At 58.4% G+C, this 22,178-nt stretch overlaps 1 protein-coding gene across 1 annotated transcript in view; it reads left to right on the forward strand.

The window, feature by feature from the left end:
• Positions 1 to 22,178, forward strand: part of SNTG2 (syntrophin gamma 2) — a 131,388-nt gene that overhangs the window by 23,243 nt on the left and 85,967 nt on the right. Inside the window, exon 4 of the mRNA XM_055327689.1 lies at positions 20,625 to 20,762. Within this exon, the coding sequence (XP_055183664.1) occupies positions 20,625 to 20,762 (138 nt within the window). The remainder of the gene's footprint in view (positions 1 to 20,624; positions 20,763 to 22,178) is intronic.

The following is a 22,178-nucleotide window of genomic DNA, read 5'->3' on the forward strand; positions in this document are numbered from 1 at the left end:
TCATTCATTTTGAGTGTATCTTTGTGTCTGGTGTAAGAGAATGCTCTAGTTTCATTCTTCTGCTCATGGCTGTCCAATTTCACCAGCACCGTTTGTTGAAGAGACTCTTTTTTTCCAGTAGAGAGTCTTTCCTGCTTTGTCAAAGATGAGTTGCCCATAGAGTTGAGGGTCCATTTGTGGGTTCTCTGTTCTGTTCCATTTACCCAGGTGTCTGTTTTGTGCCAGTACCACACTGTCTTGATGATCACAGCTTCGTAATACAGCTTGAAGTCAGGGGTTGTGATGCCCCCAGTTTGGTTTTCTTTTTCAACATTCCTCTGGCTATTCCGGGTCTTTTCTGGTTCCATACAAATGTTACAACTATTTGTTCCAGCTGTGTGAAAAATGTCAATGGTATTTTGATAGGGATTGCATTGGATGTATAGGTTGCTCTGTGTATCATAGGCGTTTTAACAGTATTTGTTCCTCCAGGAGTCTTCTCGATTTTTAATATGGCTGCTCATTAGTTCTTTCTAAATTATTAAGACTTTTTTAGAAAAGTTTAAGACTCACAGCAAAATTGAGGGAAGGTACAGAGATTCTCCATGTACCTCCGCCCCTCACATGTGCACAGCCTCCCTGATTATCAGCACCACCCACCAGAGGGGATGTCTGTCACAGTCGATGTTTACAGATATGTCCCTATCACCTGTACCCATAGTTCACCGTAGGGTCCATTTGTGTTGTTGGAAGTTCTGAGTTTGGGCAAATGGATCACGAAATGTATTCGTTGTTATAGCATCATACGGGAAGGTGGAGAAAGCAGGTGAGCAGGGGCTGCACGTGGTCAGCAGGCCTGCAGCCTGAGAGGAGGGGAAGCAGTGCGGGACTCGGCAGGACAAGGTGGTGTTTGTGTGTTAACGTCATTTGGGTGCCGGGGGAGCAGAGACGGAAGAGGACTCAGCTCGTTGCAGGGGACCAGGCAGCGGCTCAGCAGACTGGTGCAGGCCAGCGAGGTGGGCGTCCGGGACCAGGCCCACGCTGCCGAGATCGGTTTGCAGGTGCTGCGCTGGCCGGGCGGACGGGTGGGCGAGCACCCCTCACTCGAGGGGATGAGGGGCACAGAGGAATCACTTGGAACGGAGCCTCCTGCGCATGGCCGCAGTGGCATCAGCTGTGCACAAATGCCGTGCGGTAGGTTCCCCCCGGGAGACTGACTTCTGTACACACCCTTGGAGATGTGACATCTCTCTTGCATGCAAACGTTCAAAAAATGCTCAGAACAAAGCTTAAGAGGATTATATAAAGGCTCAGTAGAACAGATTTTTAGAGCAGATTACAAAACAGAAACTGTCAAGAATCAGATTGAAAATCTGACTACATTACAGTCAAAATATCTACATATACATAGATATGTTTTTGCCTTTTCTTTCCTCCAAAAAGACAGCATAACAAGGTTAACCCACAGACCATAGGCTAGAAAAATATTTTTTCAATTAATATACGAAGGACTTATTTCCATTTTATAGAAATAATTAAAAATTAATAAAGAAACACGAAAAATAGCCCAGTGGTAGAAGCAGGAAATCCAACACCTGGAACTCTCTGCTCAGGCTTTATGATGCAGAGTGCATTTCTAGGTGGGGACCTGGAAAGTTCCCACTCTCAACAGGGACACCTGCCAGGTTGCAAGACGTCGTAAATGGCCGGGTATCTTGTTTATCAGCGACCAGGGTAGTTTGTAGTAGAAATAGCTCAAGATAACAGTCGAGGAGGTCGTGCATGGTGTCGGTTTATGCAGTGGGACACCATGCGGATGGCTCGGCCCTGACCCGCGGGGTGGTCAGGTACTTTCATAGGAAGACAGGACATCCCAGAGCACCCGGAAGGTCAGGGAGGGCTCCCTGCAGGTGAGGATATAAGGGCTGAGACAGCATAGGGAAGGTGTGCAGGGAAGGGTTTCTCAGGCAGATGGAACAGTGTGTGCAAACTCTGAGACCAGAGCAGACGACCTGTGGAGGAACTCCTGGTGATTTACTGTGTTGGTTTGCATGGCCACCATGAGGTGATTGGTAATCGGGGGCCAGACAGGAAGGCTTTGTAGGGTCTGCTAAGAAATTCAGACTCTGCTCAATGCAACAGAACTGCATTTGGAAAGTGGGAATTTTGATTGTTTTTAATGTTTTTAAATGCATTTTTCAAATACCTGGTGGTTTGGTCATGTTGCAGACAATGTTGTGGATACTCCAGTCCTGGACCCTGAGAGGTGGACTAAGTGTTCATTAGAGCAATTCAGGTGAGAGGGGATGCTCTGAATCAGGAAGGTGGCGATGAGATCCAGGAAGTGGGAAGACGGGGGAGCTCCTGGGCCAGGCTGCTGGCATGGAGACGTGGGGCAGGGGCTCCAGGGTGACCCCCATGTGTCTCCTTGGGCCATTGGCTAGTGGCAGGGTCAGTGCCTAAGGCATGGCCAGCAACCAGCAGATCTGGGGCTTGGGGTGGGCCCTCGCCGGCTCTAGTGTCTGTGCCTTTTCTCCACACTTGGCACTCGATCCCCAGATGGTGACAGAGACTGAAGCCACCAGACAGCAGCAGAGCTTGAGAGTCGTGTCGTCGGGAGCCCAAGCTTCCAGAGCGACTCATCTTTACAGGAAGGGTGCTGTTCACAAAACCATTCATCATCCCCTCTGTCCAGATGGGGTCTGAGCTTCCCGCACCTGTGTACTGATGACTGCAATTTTTCTCCAAATTCATATTAATGAATATTTTCTAAAACACAGAAAGGCTGATAGACTGTCCCAGTAAATGCCTGTGTGCCATCACCCAGGTTCCACAACTAATGCTTTTATATATTTTCCTCGTGCACACGCGTGTGTGCTGCAGATGTCACAAACCTGTCAGCCTGCCCGTCACATCAGGCTGTCTCTTCCCATGATGTGAGGTTCTCACTTGGTTAAGGGAGCGACTCAAGGATTTCTCTCACTCTCGCTCGCTCTCACTTGCTCGCTCATGGTAAGTGCCTGGCACCACGAAAATATGCTGTTTACCGGCAACGGTTTGCCCGATGGCTTTTGCGTTTACTGGGGATGCTTCTGAGTCACTTAACCCATCAGATCTGGCCAAGCGGTGGCTTCCTTTCCACTCCTGCTTGGACATGTGTTACAGTTTCTCGTAGAAAGACAGGGGCACCGCTCCTTCCTGGGTCCCTGGGTCTGGATGCCTGGACTTCTGGTGGCCACAGTCAGGGTGGCTTTTCTGTCTGCGTCTCAGTTCCTCCTTCTCCTTAATTTTCTGAGCGTCCTTGCACACGCTGGGCTGCATATTGTTCAGTGTGTTCCAGCCAGTTACAGTCACCCTGGCCGTGGGTGGTGAGGTCCCCGTGCCCGGGGTGGGAGGCTCTGCAGGCCGCCTCCTTGTCTCCATGACATGCACCCCGTCTTCGGGTCCTTTGGTTCTGACGGTAAATGATCTCAGGCTCACCCTCGTCACTTCTTTCCTGGACCCAGAAATGTGGTTTTCCATCTCCTGAGGAGTTGGGGTTGCTCTTTTTATTGAGTTTAATCGAATATGGAGAAACAAAAGCTTCCAAGACTATTTACTGGACAGAGAAAGAAAATATACTTTTAAACTGTCAAGACTTTCAAATTTCACATTACAGAACTTCTGCCTAGATTTGATTCTTCTTTTCTGTCCTTTATGTTTTCAGCAAAAATCTTGAATCCTACTCATCGTATTATGCTTATTATTAGTCCTGTCTGTGTGTGCATTAAAAACTTTCTAGATTATATCAAAATCTCAGCACTAAGATGGTTGACTGAAGGTTTATTTATTGCTTTGATCTTTAGGCGGTAATCAGTTACAGACGGGCAAACCAGTACCATGTGCACAACTTTTTTGAAAGAGTTATTTTCTATTTGTGGTCATAATATCAATTTAACATACAATTAGCTTGATTATTTATATTAGTTTCTAATATTTGGGTTTTAATATTTTTCTTTTGACTTCATTTAATTTTTTAATATTGAACACTTACAGTGTGCACAATTCAATGCAGATAAAAGGATCACTAGAGAGACCTCACGCCAGCCCCTGTGCCTGGGCCCTGGCGCTTCCTGTAATCACAGCAGCTTTTTCTTATTTATATCAAGTTTTTCACTCCTGGGGAAAAATGTATATTTTCTTCCTCTTCTTATGTGTTCCTCTCTGGATACTATCCTCTCCTTCTGATGCAAGATGAGGGAGCTGTGCTGGTTGTCCTGACCTCGTGCTACTAAGTTGCTGTGGCGGTGGCTCCGGGCTCCACTGTCAGGGCTGCAGTGCGATCAGAGGGTCCCCAGTTCACAGGTACTCTGTGCTTTTGGCTTTTGCAAATACGAACGATGTTGCGATTAATATCCCTGCCCCTGTGTTGTTTTCTGTGTGTGAAGGGTATCTTGCAGTTAGCCTCTGAGAGGAGGGTCTTACGGGCCACATCATACATGCATGATTTCTTAGCTGATGCACACTTCTCTCCCTGGGGTAGGACAGTTTGCATTTAGTGGAACCATTCATGAGATTGCAGTTTCCTTCAGGTGTTGACCAGCGGATGGTGCTGTCACGTGTTTCTTTATGTGTGAGATCACTGATACTTTGCTTCTCAGGTGAGGACTTAGGGCCCGTGCTTCTGGTTAAAAATGTATATTTTCACGTTTCCATGCAAACACAAATTTATAGTGTCGATCTATCCCCTGGTCATACCTCAAGCGTGGGCCACTTTTACCTGCTGTCCTGTGGTCTCCAAGGTTTTTTGAAAGATGTGTAGCAATTTAAATTTAAAAAGCTACAGTTTTCCAATGAGAACCTGAAATTGACTCTCTAACTTAATTAGGCAAAGGGGTTTTCCTTTGCAGTAGTATTGCTGTGACACTCTGACTTATTTATTGACCGGACATGGGTTTCATTATAAATGTCATTATATAAAGTATTGACTGCATAGTCTGAGAGCTAAGTCACTTTCATTCTCTTGGACACTAGGGAACATCTACTCCGTGAGGCTGCAGAGAGGGTGGGAGCCAGTCTGCCTCCCGGGGTATCTCTCAAAGGATGTCCCCAACAAGGCTGTCCTTTGCTCTTTGTGAAAAGTCTGCTGTATACCCCCAAATCAAAGTACACATGTCAGATGACACTTACTTAGTGTACAATTAAGAAATTAAGATGTCTCATTACAGTGTTACCTCCAGACAATTGAGTGAACGACTTAATTTATTATGCTATGACCATTAAGGGTATTCAAGCGCAGTGAAGTGATTCCAGAACTTTCAGTTAGAACTTCTGTTTGCATTAGGCAACTATTTGTCTCCACTTAAAAATGTCCAAAGTCTCCTCTTCCAAATTCTACTAAATGCCTGGTTTTAATGCTGAATGATAACGGACACAACAAAGACCATTTTTGTAATTCGAAATTAACGATTTGCTGACACATAGTCATACACAGGTAGTAGACTCCTTTCAGTTTTTTTTTAATTTTTATTAATTTATGATAGTCACAGAGAGAGAGAGAGAGGCAGAGACACAGGCAGAGGGAGAAGCAGGCTCCATGCACCGGGAGCCCGACGTGGGATTCGATCCCGGGTCTCCAGGATCGCGCCCCGGGCCAAAGGCAGGCGCCAAACCGCTGCGCCACCCAGGGATCCCTCTCCTTTCAGTTTTGACCACAGGATTTTTCATTAGGTACTGTCTGCATAGGAGCTTTATTTATATCACACAAAACCACCTTTTGAGATGCTGGGATTGGTTGGAACACCCATCTCTAGGACACGGGGAGTTTGGGGATACCACATGCCTTTCTCCTGCATTTATATAAGGACGGTTTTAGCGTAGGGGAGCGAATCTGGCATGGATTCTACATTTTTCCTTGGTATTTGGATCACCTTTTATTTGAAGAGTAAAAGCTCTGTTTCCTATCTCACATCTGACTAATGTCCACGGGTGGTGTTAAGGCGGAGCTCTCTGGGAGGAAACGTGATGTTACAGGAAGGAAGAGTCCAGCACTGAGTGTTACGTCCGATACACTGGGGTATTGGATTTTATTTTTAAACGTAAAATAATGGAACGAAGTACCCGTGGGCAGTCGGCCTAGGGAAACACGTGGCAGGTTCATCGGAAGTTAAGGGAGGAGTGACCTGCGGTTCTCAAGTGCGGTGCCGTGAGGATTTGATGAAATTAGGTTCGAAGCTTGGCTGAAGTATTTCCTACTAACCTACCCTGAGATATTAGGAAAACTGTGTAGAAGTTCACGGTCGAGTCCTGCCTGTACACATGGAAGAGGCTTTCTTCCTTCAAAAGAAACAAGGCTGGTTTCCGGGATGCCGTGTTAGCTCACCTTGTCAGCTCCTGGGCGGGAATTATGATGACTTCAGTCGGGAATGTTATGCCTTTACTCTACGTAAGGAACACAGTTTGGTTTTCTTTCTCGGTTCTGATTTGTCGAATGAACGGACCGAGGGCCAAGGCAAGCAGCCAGTTCGGTGAAGAAGGCCAGTAAGACACCGTTGAGTCACAGCAAGTGGGAAGTCGGCAGGTGGTGTTTCTCCAGCAGCAGTTCTGGTGTTTGATGAGGGTGGGGACCCCCTGCCTCGGGGGTGCAGGTGGCTCCACGCCCCCAGTCAGGCACGAGGGGCTCCGCGGTCCCTGGTCTGCTTCGATCACGATGCTCGCCCTTCCCAGTCAGACTGAGCTCCCGAGTGGCCGCAGGGCCCGGGGGGGTGCACCTCGGAGGCCGTCGGGGGGCCAGGCTGGCTCAGCCGCGAGCCGCGTGGGCCTGGTGCGCGGGGCATGCTCAGGTGTATGTGTGAACACGTGGTGCGTGCCCAAGTGACACGCGGTCCTCCCAGTGCATGAGGACTGCACAAAGTCCCTCTGTGCCACCACCCCCGGGGACGAGCTGCTCGGCTGCAGGGACCCCGGGGAAGCAGTCAGGACGCCGTCCACGCGGCCGAGGAGCACCCGCAGGCCTTGAAGAACGAGGGCCCGGCCAGAGCGGAGATCCACTTCGGGAAGAGAACGAGGAGGACGGGCCCAGGGATGAGATCCCGGGTCCAGGACGCAGCCCGCGGTCCGGGGCGTGGGGGTCACGGGGAGGCCCCAGCCGGTGCAGGCTCACGGGCCCTCCGTACGCTGTGGCGATGGGCTGAAATGAAAACTTCTTCACTTTATCTTGAGCTGCGGTGAGAAGCAAGCTAAGTGGGTTTTGTTCACCGTTCGCCCCTGGACTTTGTGCAGCTGGGAGCTGGGCGGGAGCCGGAGGAGTCCTCCCGGCTGAACCCGAGGAGCTGAATTCCAGCCCCGGCGCCGGGCCTGGGTGTCCCTGCTCGGGTGGCGGCTTCTCTTGGCGGGAGCAGGTGCGTGTAGCTCCTAGGGCCTTTCTCCCCTTGTGCGGCGTGAGCTTAGGGTCCATAGAATTGGGTGGGACCGTTCAGTCAGCTTATGTTTGGGCCCGGTGGTGGGAGCTGTTCCTAAAGCAGCTCTGCAGTCAGAATGTGCGGGTGGGTGGCGCGGAGGCTTGTTTTGGGTGGCAGCGGAAGGGCTTCCATCCTCTGAAATGCAGGATTTTGTCACATACGAGGACGTAGCCGGGTGCACAAGACCGGTAGCGGGTCGCTGGGATGACGGTCGGTGGTGAGCCGTAGCTGTCTGGCATCGTGTCAGCAACATCGCGAGACTTTTCCTCCTGGGTTCCGTGGGTGATCTGTGACGTGTGGGATAGCCCTTCGCCGGCGTGGGGCTGTGTCCACGTCGTCGGCACATCACCCCTTTACTCTGCCCCGAGCGCCCTTGCCGGGGACCCGACGACAGCCTGTTTACATTCAGCAGTGACATTCGCCCCATATTTATTTCTCTTCTTTCTCTGTGTTTGTCAGGTTGTTAATTTTTCTGTCCTATGTGCTGAGAGTGATTCCTTTTTTTTAATATGTGTATGTTTTTTATTGGAGTTCGATTTGCCAACATCTGGTACAACCCCCAGTGCTCATCCGGTCAGGTGCCCCCCTCGGTGCCCATCACCCAGCCACCCTGTCCCCCGCCCACCTCCCCTTCCTCCTTGTTGGTTTCCCAGAGTTAGGGGTCGCTCGTGGTTTGTCTTCCTCAGTGACTTTTCCCACTCGTTTTGAGAGTGATTTCTTTTTCTTGTAGTTTGAAATCCTTCACGCAGCATAGGATCTCTTTCCCTGAGCGTTGAAAACTCTGTCCCTGTTACCGGGGTGAGCTCGGAGTCCTTTATAGAGAAGGCGCCGAGGGGCCCCCGGGGGGCTCAGTGGTAGAGCGTCTGCCTTGGGCCCAGGGCGTGACCCTGGGGTCCTGGGATCGAGTCCTGCGTCGGGCTCCCGGCATGGAGCCTGCTTCTCCCCCAGCCTGGGTCTCTGCCTCTCTGTGTCTCTCATGAATAAATAAATAAAATCTTAAAAAAAAAAAACCAAGAAGGCTCTGATAACACTGAGTTTGTTAATTGTCTGGAAACCTATGGTAGTCGTGATAGTTTAATTTTCACAAAGCTTGTGGCCGCCGTGAACCTGGGAGGACCCCCCCCGCCCCCGCCCCGCTTTACCTCGGCTCGATTCCTAATCGGCCGTTTCATCCCCGAGCTTTTCTACTTTGGCCTGTAGACGTTGGATTTCCTCCAGGCGCGTTGCCAACATTGAATTCAGAATTTAATAAGTTGTTTCTTGTTTCTGCAATGATTTTATTTGGTGTCATGTTCCCCTGAGGCTCCCGCCGATCCCTGTGTCGTGACCACTGCGTGTTGTCGGAACTCGCACCGATGGATTCCTGCCCCCCCACCCCCTCCCCTCCGCTCCCCTCCCCCTTCCCCTCACCTGATCCCTCCTCCCCCCTCCCCCATCCCCCCCTCCCCCTCCTCTGTGGATCCTTGAGGCCAGGTTTGCTGTGTCCCGTCCCAGGGGTCCACGCTCGCCTTGAGGAGGGGCCGCTGCCCCGTGTCGCCCACCGCCCGCTGGGTCAGCCTGATATTCAGGTCCCTAGAGCCGAGGCAGGGGGAGACCCAGTCGGGTCGGGGGCTGGTGGCTGGGCCGTCCCTCCCTGAGGTTCTGCACAGCGCGGCCCTCTGCTTCTCCCGGAGCCAGGGAGCCCACGTGCCTCGAGGCCGCGGCCCAGGACGTCCTGAGCCTGAGCCAGCCCAGCTGTGTCCTGCCCGGTGTGCCCGCGGAGCCCACTCCTGGGACCCCGACGTGTGACGCTGCCCTGGTTGTGCTGCATGCCCATGCTCCCCGTGCACGTGGACGCACAAGAACACGCGCGTGCAGCTGCTGCCCTCCAGGACCCCAGGTCTGCGCCCAGTCCGGGTGGCGGGGGTGCCCCAGTCCATGGGACGCTCACTGTGCAGGCGTAGCCCGTGGTTTCTGGCGCGTGCCTGCCTCTGCTCTCTTGCTGTCAGGATGGTCCGGGTTATTGCGACAACAGTTTTTTTTTTTTTTTTTTTTTTTTATTAATTGAGTGGATCTGAGCTGAGATCAGACTGGCCGTCCTACTCTGAGAACCTAAAATCTATCCCACACATGCTGGCTTCATCGCCTTGGAGCCACAGGCCCCACGAGCCGTACATTTAAGGGGCACGGTCTGCTGGTTGGAAGTGTGCCCGTGCGTTCCCCGGGTCCCCGCTTGCACCCCGTCCCCCGCCCCCACCGCTGCTCGGAGCACCTGCCCGTCCTGGGCCCCTGGGGGCGTCTGGGGGCGTCTGGGGCTGCTTCACCAGCACACTGGCCTCGGGCTCGTCCCCTGGGCGTGCGTGTCAGCGCCCCACCCCTGCTGTTACCCACTGGGACCCGTCTGGCGGGCAGGCCGGTGTTCGCGCCCACGGCCACCTGACGCACATCCGGGTGGTTGTGGCCTGGTGGAGGAGCGCTGCCGTGGACACCGGCGTGCGAGGACGGTGTCGGCCCCTGGCACACGCGTGCTGCCGGCTCCTGTTCCTCGGCCTCCTGATGACAGCGCCCCGGGGCCTGTGAGCGGCCGAGGACTCCGAGCCGTGGTCAGAGTGACGCGGGTGGACGGGTGGAACGTGACGCGAACCCGCCGCGGCACCGACGGGGCCCCTCAGACCTCGGGTGTAACCGGCCCGCCTCTCCTGTCCTCGCGCCTTCTTTCCCAGACGATGCTCCCCCGGGGCCACGCTCTTCTCTGCTTTGCGGCTCGAGCCCAAAGCGGCATGAACCTCGCTTCGTGTTCTTCTGGGACGTGGACTGACGGGCCGCGGGGTGCCGTCTCCCGCGGGCTGCATCTCCGTCTCCTTAGTCCCCAACATCGAGCACGTAGGTGGCTTTATACGTGTCGCTATCGTGCATGGTTTTGTGACACGTTTATCTGATAACGTATTTTTCAAGTAGATTTATTGCGGGTCCCTGAAGGTCAAGCACTGAATTCTAGAGTCGACGTTTGTGAGCATCTAACGGGTGCGTCGGCGGCCTGTGAAATGTGCACCCGTGAGCGCACGGATTTCATTTCCATAATACTTTTGAGCCAAGATGCTGCTTCTCTAGATCCACGCGTGAATGAATCTGAGCATTTCTGCTACCAGATTGGAAAACACAAAATAGACTATTGTGCAAAAAGAATGCAGTTGTGCGTCCCTCGTTCTGCACGTGAAGTGCACAGTGAGCAGGTGCCTCATGGGACGGCTTCCCGTGGAGCAGGCCCCTGACCCGGGGACCGCGTCCTCCTGAGGTCGCCCGCCGTGCTCCCGCTCGTTTGCATCGCGTCCACGTGAACCACTGTTTTCTTTCTTTTTTTTTAAGTTTTTTTTTTTTAGATTTTTTATTTATTTATGATAGTCACACACAGATAGAGAGAGAGAGGCAGAGACACAGGCAGAGGGAGAAGCAGGCTCCATGCACCGGGAGCCCGACGTGGGATTCGATCCCGGGTCTCCAGGATCGTGCCCCGGGCCAAAGGCAGGCGCCAAACCTCTGCGCCACCCAGGGATCCCCGTTTTCTTTCTTAATACGAGGAGTCAAACTCTGAAGAAACCCAGTGTGGTTTACACGGACCTTCCTGCCGAGGAACCTGCGTATAAAGTGCCGTTAGCCGCACGGCTGTGCTGACGTGCGCGGTCAGGTGCGCGCTCGGTGTGGGACGGTTTGCAAGCGTTGCAGGTGCAGGTGATGCTAACGAACCTGCCGAATCCAGTCACTCAAGTCCTGGGCATGGAAAACGTCGGAAGCCTCCGGCTACTGGAGATCCAGGGTCTGATGGGACGTGTGCCCCGCGTGCAAAGTGCAGCTCGTCTGTGAACTTAGGAGTGTTGCTGACTCTTCATCCACCTTCCAGCGGCGGTTTGGCTTTTCCCAGATGAGTCCACGTCGTGTGCGGGGAGGACACTTCACTCCCAGGTGCGCCCCGACCATCTGTTCCTCTGTGTGAACCCGCCTGCGTGTGAGGTTTATGTGAAGCTCACGCGGGCTCTGCTTCTAAGAGCAGTGGTAGCTCCTATGCAGGAATCGGGGCTTTTCTTATTTTTTTTAAAAGGATTTTATTTATTTATTCATGAGAGAGACAGGCAGAGACACAGGCAGAGGGAGAAGCAGGCTCCATGCAGGGACCCCGACGTGGGACTCGATCCCGGGACCCCGGGGTCACGCCCTGGGCTGCAGGCAGAGGCTCAACCCCTGAGTCCCCCGGGCATCCCAAGGGCTTTTTTAAAATTTTGCTTTTTGAAAGTAGTGATAAATTAAAATATATTTAAGAACTGTTTTAAAAAATATATATCAGGGCGCCTGGGTGGTGCAGTCGGCTAAGTGTCCGACTGTGGGTTCCACTCAGGTCATGATCTCAGGGTCGTGGGATCGAGTCCCACCCCGGGCTCTCCGCTCAGCCTGGAGTCGGCGTTCTCTGCCCCTCCCTCTTGTGCTATGTCTGTCTCTTCTTCTCTAAAACGAGTAAGTAAATCTGAAAATACGCGTACGCATATAAAGGATTGCTCTGACAGCTTCAGCAGTAGCATGAGTGGCAGTGGAATCCACGTAACTGTAAATGCTAATTCTCATTTATTTTGCTTTGATTGTTTTAATGTCCTTTTTGACTGTCGGGTGTGTCTACAGTAAGACTTTTCCCCCAGCACTTTCCTCACGATTGATCACATGCTTTATTATTTATTTATTTTGATCGCATTTATTTATTATTTATTTATTTATTTATTTATTTAAAAGATTCATTTATTTATTTAAAAGATTTATTTATCATTTATGATAGAGAGAGAGGCAGAGACACAGGCAGAGGGAGAAGCAGGCTCCATGCAGGGAGCCCGACGCGGGACTCGATCCCGGGACCCCAGGATCGTGCCCTGGGCCGAAGGCAGGCAGGTGCCAAACTGCTGAACCCCCCAGGGACCCCCTTGATCGCATTTTAGAACGCATTTTAAACAGGTGGCTATTTTAAATAACATTGAAATGCTATCTTTTTGTGTGTGTGTCAAATCCAAGTTATTCAGATGTCATGCCATTTTGCTAAGCGTCTTCTGATCTTTCTGAGTTATTACAGCGATCTATTTTCGCAGAAATAGGAGTCATTCAGCAGCACGAAGCCCTACCTTCTTCCCCCTAAAAATACATCCTAAGTAGGTCACCCCTGACAGACCTTGCCTGTTTTCCCTGATGGCTCTGAACTCACCGGGCCGACGGCCCATCACTGGGCATCAGACGCCTGAATGGCAGGTGCCCGGTCAGGGTTACTGATTAAGGGTTGACTGCAAACGACGTCTAAGCCGTATTTCGCAGACCTCAGCTCCGGCACTCCCCTGGATTGTGGGGAAGGACAGCCCTGCTCCTTCACAGCACCGGGCAGCCCTGTCCCCGAGCGTCCAGTCGATGCCGCCGTCCCGGACGGTTGGGGCGCAGGTTGGCATCGGCACGTTTCCGTGGCTGCTGGGGGCCCTCCCCGCGCCTCAGTTCCTCCCGGCGCCCTGGGTGCACGGGGCCAGCTGATGACGGGTGCTGGCCTTTGGCGAAGCGAGGCCGTTTGCATCCCCAGGTTCTGATTCTCGTCCCCCGTCTGCCCCGCACGCTCGCCCTCCCTGGATCTGGGCTCCCTTGTCCCCTTTCGTTCTACGAGCCGGCCTCCGCGCTGCCGTTCTCGGCCCTTCTGCCCGGGAGGACGCCCAGGGAGTGTGTAGACCCCTCACCCCTGAGGGCGAGGCCAGCGTCGCCGAGGGGGCCCGGGCACCGGTGGCTTTGGACGCGCAGCAGGTGACTTCAGGGCAGCCCAGGTTAGAGCCCCTTGCTCGGCCCCCGGCCTCCAGCCTCCAGCCTCCACCTCCTCTTCCTGGTTCTGCACCTGCCCCCACCCGCCCGTTGCTCCCTCCCCGCCCTGTGGCTCTGGGGTGGGCGCCCCTCCTGGCCTCGGGGTCCCGCGCCCTAGGGAAGCTCAGGGCGCAGAGGTGGGTCTCTACCCGCCTTCGCCCAAACCCACGACGATCTACGGATCCTGCTGCTCTGGGGCTGGTAGGAAACGTCTCCGGAGGTGCGAGTTTCCCTTCCCGGTGTCCCTGGGTACCAGGGACTTAGACGTTTTTCTTTAAAATTCGTACCTGATGGCAGGGGTCATTTCAAGAGATGTGAGGTGGCGTCACTTCTCAGGGGCCGCGCCCGGGGCTGGACGCTGAGGACGCCTCAGGACACGGAGCCGGCTCGGCCAGTGTCGGGGGAGCTGCTCGCTCTGGGTTTGCTCCCCGTTCACTTCGCTTTTCCCGTGGGGTTGGAATCGGGCGACGCGGGGGGGGTTTGCGCTGGAAGGTGACGCGCAGCTCGAGGGCGGCTCGGGTCCTCACGGGGGCCCGGCTTGGCCAGGGGAGGGGGGAGGCGGGCTCCTGGCCAGTGGGTCCTCCTCCCGGGCCGCGAGGGTCACCCTGGGCGTCCTGGGGTGCGACACCCTCTCACGGTGCTGCCCCGGCCTCGGAGGTGGCCCGTGTTGCCCTGTGGGTGCCAGGTGCTGTGCCTGGTGGCGGCGGCGGGCCTCCCCAGGACCCTTGGCCGCTCTTGGCCGCTTCTCCCGCAGGTGAAAGTCTTGCAGCCGGACCGTCCCTTAGCCCTGCGACGCCGCGATGCCGTCAGCGCGGGGATCCAGGCCAGTACTTGCGCAGCACGACAGACGGCGGGGCCAGCAGTGGGGAAACTGAGGAAGCACGTCTGTGGCGGCGCGCTGAGGCCCGGGCGCCCCCTGCCCGGCCCTTCCCCGTCCTCCGGCCGCGCCTGCGGGATCGCGGGGCCTTCCGTCCGGCGGTGGCAACGGCTGCGTCGGATCCGGTGACGGATCGAGGCGTTTGGGGCCGGGGGACACCCTTGTCCTCCGTTGTGCCTGCCCCGGTACCCCTCTTGGTTCCTGTCTCTTTAGGGTTTCCGAGAAAGGATTCAGTTCTCTCGCTTGGGGTCTTCACGTCGTTTTGGTGCATCTGTTCCCGGGCCCGTCCTGGAGTTTTTGGAGGAAATTCTTAACGCCCGTGTCCGGGCCCTGTTGTGACTTTGCCAGGACCCCTCGCGGCGGCACCTTGCGGGTCTCTTCCTTGTGTCTTTCGTTGAACAGAATTTCTCGGCGTTTAGCAATTAGCCCCTTTCTGGGCTAGAACTCCCAGGTTAGAACGTGTCTAGGCTGCCCCCGTTCGGCCTGCTGCTCGGGTCCGCTGCATTCCGAGTCCTCGGAGCTATTCTCGGCTGTTTTCTCTTAAACCTCGTGCTGGTTTGCTGTTCAGGTGCGGCTCCGAAGGCCGCCGGGTCCACGTGCTCGCGCCCTGCAGCCGCGCGGTCCGCTCGTTCCTTCCTGCGTTTGGCAGAGATTCTTTCTGGACCTGACCATGGTGCTGCACGAGCCACAGGCGTGTGGTCACAGGTGTGGGGATTTCTCCTGGACTGCGACGTGTACGCGTGTGCGCGTTCCTGTCGTGTATTCTGGGTGTATGCTACGCGTGCGGTGGCGTGGCCGGGAGCACGGCGCTGGGGCCGCAGAGTGAACGCACGTCTTCTTCTCAGCCTCCGTCTTTGGAGGAAACCTTCCATGACTCCACGAGGCGAATGACAGATGCTCCTCAGCTTTTTCAGCAGTTTTCCAGAAGGTTAAGACCGTGCCTGCGTATTCATCAGATGCTGCCCTTGAACTTCACCAGGGACCCTGGAAGCTGCTGCTGCTTCTGATCCCGTGGTCCCCGCGGGGTCCCGCCCACGTCGTCCCCCGGAGGCTGCTCTGGAGCATCCCCGCCCACGGCACGCGTGACGGCGTTTGGTTATATAGACACAGCTGCAGCTTCGTCTTGGGTGCGAGGTCCTGCCTGGGGGAGGGAGGCCGGGCTCCGCGCGGCGCCCACGGCGAGGACCTGGAGGCTCCTGCCAGCCGCCGCGGGACGGCTCTGGAGCAGGGGACCCTGGTCCACACACACGCAGCGAGCCGCCCCAGACTCCAGACTCCAGGAGCCGCGCTGGTTCTCAGCTGTGGCTGAGCTGTGCAGTCGGCCCGGCCTGTTCCTGTATCCACCCTAAACCGGCAGGAAACGGTGTCCACGGGTTGCACCCTGGGGTGCGCAGGGGTGCGGGGGCGTTGGGCGAGGGGCGCTATGCGGGGTGGGGTCCGCGGGCGGGGGCCTGTTCCAGGGCGCGTGCAGGGGGCGCCCCTGGTCTGAGCTCTCAGCTGTGGCTCTGTGGGTACTTTATGACAGGCCGGAAGAGAACTATTACCTAGAGCATCGTGTGTTCTTTGTTTCACTGGCTTGAGAAGCATTTTTCCTTTTTTATGTTTTCTGGATTAGATGTGGTAATTCTTCTAGGATTTCTGCCTCTCCGTTCAGGGGGGTGACGAGTACCTTTACTTAATCATAACCTCCGTGCAAGGTTGTATCCAGCTAAGCCCGGTTTTGTGAATGACTCAGGCGGTGTTACCTGTTTTTTAGGATTTTCTTCAAGAGTTTACTTAATAGGTGTTGTCTTCCCAAGACAGACGAATCCACTAATGAAGGTCTATGGGCCTAGAGGTGACTTTGTGGAAGGTTAAGAATGAGTCCAGCCTTTTTTTTTTTTTTTTTTGAGTTCAGCCTTTTAAGTAGGTATAATAATACTCACATTTGTGACTTCGTATCATGTCCGTTTTAGTGAAATGTGGGGTTTTCGAGAATTTCACCTCTGCGTCCAAACTATAAAACGTTTGGACGAAATAGCGTCGTGGGGATCCCCCTATCGTCTTCGGCAGAGTATTAGATTTGTGGGATTTCCGCCGGTCGCTCATGATGCCCGTACGTGGGGCTCTTCTGTTTCTGTGTCCTTGGGTAGGACTGGCATTTGGCTTTGTCAACGCTCCGCTGCATGTGCTTCTTCTCCGATTATTCCCTTCCTTTGACCTTATTCTAGCTTTGCTGTATGGAAACTTAGATCTGAGGTCTGCAAGCTTTTTTTTTTTTTTTTAAAGATTTTATTTATTTATTCGTATGAGAGAGAGAGAGAGGCAGAGACACGGGCAGAGGGAGAAGCAGGCTGCGTGCAGGGAGCCCCATGCGGGACTCGATCCCAGGACCCCGGGGTCATGTCCTGAGCCCGAGGCAGACGCTCCACCGCGGAGCCCCCGGCCTCCCTGTTTCCTCGGCTCCGGCTCCGGTTGCCTCAGCAGGACGTGCCCTGGGGATGGCCGTTGCACCCAGTCCAGGAGTCGTCTTGGTGGCGGGGGTTGAGTGCAGGCGTCTGGGAGCCTGCGGCGGTTCCCCCGGCCCGAGCACCCGTCCAGCACGCTGAGCTCCCCGCGGCCTCACCCCGGCGTGCCCACGCCCCGTCCCGCAGAGCACATCGCCTGGGCAGTGAGACCGTTGCTGCTGGTTCCTCCCAGCGCTGTAAGGGCGACCATCGCGGGCCTGCTCGGACCCGTTCTGCTCTCTCACCGCCCCGCAGAGTCCTGGCCGTCGGGGCCCCAGGGCGGCTCCACGACCCACGGGTGCGTGGCTCCCCGTCCGCCGACCTGTTGTTTTACTTCCCGGCACAGAAGCCCCTCAGGGATGCGCACCTGACCACAGGGGAGTGTCCCCCCAGCCCGAGGAGTCGTGTGTCCGGGGACGGGGCCTCCTCATGATGCTCCAGCGCACGACCTCCGGAAGTCGGGGTCCTGCGTGGGGGCAGCTGCTCCCGTCTCCTACCTCTTGTCCGTGTGTGTCGTCGGTAGTGTTCCCGCGGGAGGGGACTGGGATACGGCCGCCTACGAGGACATGGAGGAGCCAGCCTGGAGCGAGGGGGGCCGGGAGCCAGGGGTCTGCGGCAGGCAGGCGGGAGGGCCCCGCAGCCAGTTGGCTCCTCCTCCTGGAGATCGGTGACAGGCGGGAGGTGTCACCGTCTGACGCTGTGCCTCAGGGTCGCTGGCATCTCTGTTGAGAGTGGAAGGGCGGGAGGCCGGGCAGGGATCCTGCGGGCTGGCATCTGCCTGCTCGTGCCGTGGTGCTGTGGCCCGGCCAGCGCGGAGCAGGGAGGGAACGTCAGTGCGGCTGCCTGGCTGGGCAGGCGGGGCTCCCTGCTGGGTTTGTGCAGTCGGGGGAGCAAAGGCTGGCCCCAGCCATGGCCTGGACACTTGAGGGGTGGAGTCGCTCTTGGCCAGATGAGGACAGAGCCGGTTCGGAGAAGATACAGGAGTTCAGGGTGGACCACATGCAGTCTGAGAGCTCTGGGGGCGACCGATGGGACGTTGAGGAGGTAGGAGGATGCAGGTGTCTTAGATGGAGCTGACCTGTGCAGGGGTGGGCTGGGCGGGGGAGCTGGGCAGGGGTCTGCAGGGGTGGGCAGGGCTGGGGGGCTGGGCAGGGGTCTGCAGGGTGTGCAGGGGTGGGCTGGACGGGGGAGCTGGGCAGGGGTGTGCAGGGGTGGGCTGGGGTGGGCTGGGTGGGGGGGGGCTGGGCAGGGGAGGGTGTCCACGGCGGCGTGTCCGCGGGCCTCGTCCGGTGGGCAACACGGAAGGGCAGCCCTTGAGAGAAGCGCTGGCGTCTGGAGACCCGGCCCCTGGGAGCTCCCCCTGCCTTTCCTTGGCACGTCCGCACGCCCCCGTCGTGCTCCACGTAGCAGGTGCCACCGCGCGCCGGAGGGTGAGGGGTGTGCTGAGCTGCTGAGCACAGGGTCCCCGTAGCCCTGGGCTCCCTCGTGTCGTCTCATGTGACTGTGCCCCGCGGGCGACGTCCTGGAGGTGGGAGCGCCGGAGGGAGGGTCCCCGCTCGGAGGACGGCGGGGCTGGTGGGGCGGGTGGGGCAGCACGGCTCGCCCTCACTTCCCCAGCGGCCGCCGTGGTCGTGAGAGCGGGAATCCCGGTGGCAGCCGCCGTGGGATCTTGTCAAATGCCTTGTTCATCTCATTCCCTCTTTTGGGGATTTGTGTCCCTTCCATTCCCCGGCTGCCCGCGTGCGCATCTTCACCTGGTGGCCCCGTGTCCGCGCGACGCACGTACTTTTCTACGCGGGGAGCCCGTCCGTCGGGGCTTTAGGTTTCCACACAGTCAATTCCGTGAGTCGTTTCCTCTAGAATTCCTGGCTTTTGAGTCAAGCTCACCTACCGTTGTTTATACACACGTTCCCGTGTTTTCTTCACAAACTCGTTTCTCCGCACGTTGGTGACTGATGCGTCCGGTGGCTCACGGAACAGGCCGGAGGGCGAGAGCCCGTCTGCCCCCCCCCCCCAAGCAGCAGCCGGGAGCCTTTCTTCTGAACTGTGTGGTTTCTTCCTCGGGTGATGCGGCGCGTCCCCTTCTCACCGGGGACGCCCGGACCCTGCGTTGGGCCCAGATCGTGGGCAGGGAGCCGGGGTGTGGCCCGACGGAGGGGGAGACGTGGGGGGCTCCCCCTGCACCACTGGGGCTGCGGGAGGCGCTCGTGCCCCGGGGCGGACACCTGCTGGTCCTGCAGCTCAGCTGGCCGGGTCTCCCCGAGTCACCTGGTGACGCAGGTCAGGGGCAGCCCGGTGCCTGGAACGGGGTGCGGGTCCCCCGCCCTGTGCAGACCGCGGCCCTCGGGAGGCAGCGTGCTCTGCGCAGCGGCTCAGCGCTCGGCGTGGTGCCCACGGGCCCCGCGGTCCCCTCCACTCCCGGCCCCGGCGGCTGACGGACGGGGCTCGTGGGCACCGAGGGCGCACAGAGGCTCTGCGGCCGTGGGGGACGCCGTGGGACGTCCCGTTTGTGTATGTTGTCAAGTCAGACGGAGTTTCACAGCAGCTGGGATGTGGGCTGTCGTGTCTGACCCGCTGGGGTTTGGGTCGGCGGCAACCCGGTGACAGTGTGTGCCCGCGTGGTCGCGGCGTGTGGCTGTGCAGTCAGCCCGGCCTGTTCCTGTATCCACCCTAAACTGGCAGGAAACGGTGTCCACGGGCTGCACCCTGGGGTGCGCAGGGGTGCGGGGGCGTTGGGCGAGGGGCGCTATGCGGGGTGGGGTCCGCGGGCGGGGGCCTGTTCCAGGGCGCGTGCAGGGGGCGCCCCTGGTCTGAGCTCCTCCTTCCCAGACTTGCGCTCAGTCCCAGCCCCTGTGCTCGGTCCAGCCGGGAGGCCCAGCGCACAGCCCGCGGGGTGGAGGTGGGGCGGCCGGGGCAGGCGGGTCGGGCCCACGCGTTCCCTGCTCGCCAGCTGCCCTGGGACCCCAGCGCCTCCCCCAGGGTGGGCGTCCGTGTCCTGGGCCCGTCCTCAGGGCCTGGCCCAAGGGGGCAGTTCTGCCCTCTCACCGAGCATCCTGCCTGCTCCCCACCCCGCATGCTCCCTCCCTACCCCGCATGCCCCCGCACTACTCTGGGTGCCCCCTCCCCACCCCATGTGCCCCCTCCCAACCCCCACGTGCCCCCTCCCCACCCCGCGTGCCCCTTCCCCACCCCCACGTGCCCCCTCCCAACCCTCACGGGCCCCTCCCCATCCCCGTGTTCCTCCTCCCCACCCCCACGTGCCCCCTCCTCACCCCACGTGCCCCCTCCCCACCCTGTGTGCCCCCTCCCCACCCCCACGTGCCCCCTCCCGACCCCTGGGTGCCCCTCCCCACCCCGCAGGCCCCTCCCCGCCCCTGCATGCAGGGTGACCCTGAGGCTGTGCACGTGGCCGTCCTGGGCCTGGCAGGGCACCCGAAGCTGACGCCGACCGAGTGTCTGACACGCGGAGGCCGCCCCGGTCCATGAGCCTGACTCCGTCCTCCGTCCTCGCCGCCGGCCTCCCTCCTCCTGACCACCCCCCATTGCCGTGCCCGGGCGGGTGAGGGAGCCCCCGGCCCCACTTCCCCCCAGAAGCCCCCGAGCCGGCCCAGCCCGCGGCCACCGAGGACACGGGGGTTCCGGTAACGACCAGGGTCCTCAGACGAGTTTTGCTCATTTTCGGCCTTCGCTGCTGCAGGAGATCCTCACACGGTGCTCGCTGGGCCCCTCGAGCCCTGGGCGCCGCCCACACGGCCCTCGGGAAAGCGGGACCGTGGCCTTTGTACAGGTAGAAAAATAGATTCGAACAAGAGCGAAAACTTGTAGCTTTTAGAGAAAACCCTGATTTTCTTTTAAGAAGGTCCTTATTTAAATCCCGCAAAGACCGTTCAGAGACGCCAGAGTCCGGACTGTGCTTAGACCCACGAGGCCGCTGGGTGCTCTGGCCGACCCCACGTGCTGCGGCCCCGTCCGCGCTCACGCCCTCTGCTTCGCCCGCAGCCCAGGACCGGCCTCGCCCGGCTGCACCGCGAGGGGCCGGGCGGCGCCTGTGACGTCCGCCTGAGGCTGACCAAGGACGTCCTCACGATCCAGAAGCAGGACGTGGTCTGCGTCCGGGGCGGCAGCCACCGCGCACACGTAAGTGCCCTGCGCCGTCGGCTCCGTTAGCTCTGGGGGCTCCGCGGGGTTGGGAGGATGCGGGGGGTGGGGGGGGTCGGCGGGCGGGAGGCTGCGGGCAGGAAGGACACGGGTGGGAGGTGGACGCAGGTGAGGGGGGACGTGGGCGGGAGGGGATGTGGGGGGATGCACATGGGGGCACGTGGGGGTGGGGGCCGCGGGCAGCGAGGATGCATGTGGGGGGATGCAGGTGGGGGGAGACACGGGGGGATGCACAAGGGAGGGATGCGGGTGGTGGGGGGACGTGGGTGGGGCATGTGGAGGGAGACCATGGGCGGGGGGGACACGGTGGATACACATGGGGGGGACGCGGGCGGCGGGGGACACGGGGGGACACGGGCAGGTTGACCACTTTCGGCCCTGGGGCTGTTCCTTAACGAACAGCCGCCCCCATGGTTTTCGTGTCCCCCGCGTGGCGCCCTCCCTGCCTTCCTAGTTTCTCCCGTGAGCACCGTCACCCCCACCCCCGCCCCCGCCCACGGGCCACGGTGTGAAGTGGACACGTCCTTGTGGAAACGGAGAAGACACAGAGTGAGGGTCACCTATGGCCGAGCACCTGCCGCCGGAAGCGGGAGCAGTGACGGAGCCGCGACGTCCGGTGTCGGGAGCCGCTCCTCTGTCCCCGGCGTCCCGGGACCGACCAGGGGCCTCGCTGCCCACGCTGCGTCCTCCCGGCCTCGGTCACTCGGCCTGAACTTCTCCGACGGGGAAGCGACGTGCTGATTCGATGCCGCACAGTGTCGCGTGGAGATGACGGGAAAGAGCTTGGGGCCTCCGGGGAGCTCGGCTGAGACGGGACACGCCTGCCGCCTCCTGCGCGGCTCCGACGGCACATCCACATCCACACGGACGCCACGTGTCGCTGCGCAGGCCCAGGCAGGAGCCACACGGACGCCGCGCGGGAGTCTCGTACTGCACAGCAGTTCTCCCTGTTTGGGGACATCCCTGCGGCGACCCCGTCCCGTTTGCCGTGGCCCCGGGCCATACTCTGCAGTTCTCTGGGTCCTCATGACCTTCTCCTTGGAAATGTGGTGCTCGGGGCCCTGCCCCCATCTCTAGTCCCGACCCAGCGTGTCCTCCGTGGGCGCGGATGGCGGCAGAGCGTGGGGTCCGTCCGGGGACGGCTGATGTGCTCCCCCCAGAAGCGATGCCGGGCTCGTGTGCACCTCACACGTGGAGGACGCAGGTGCACGTGCCTCCCGCTCGAAGCCCTCCTGCGCCGGCCCGGGACCTCGCCTGCCCCTCCTGCGCCCTCCCCGGTCGCTGGCGCCGTTCCAGACGCTCCCTGCGGGTTGGGGACAGAGGGCGGGGGATGGGTGCTGCCCTCACTGCCGCTGCCCTCCCTGCGGCCGGGGTCAGGGTCGGAGGGTGCGGGTG

Source organism: Nyctereutes procyonoides, unplaced genomic scaffold (genome assembly GCF_905146905.1).
Source record: "Nyctereutes procyonoides isolate TBG_1078 unplaced genomic scaffold, NYPRO_anot_genome, whole genome shotgun sequence".
NCBI lineage: Eukaryota > Metazoa > Chordata > Mammalia > Carnivora > Canidae > Nyctereutes > Nyctereutes procyonoides.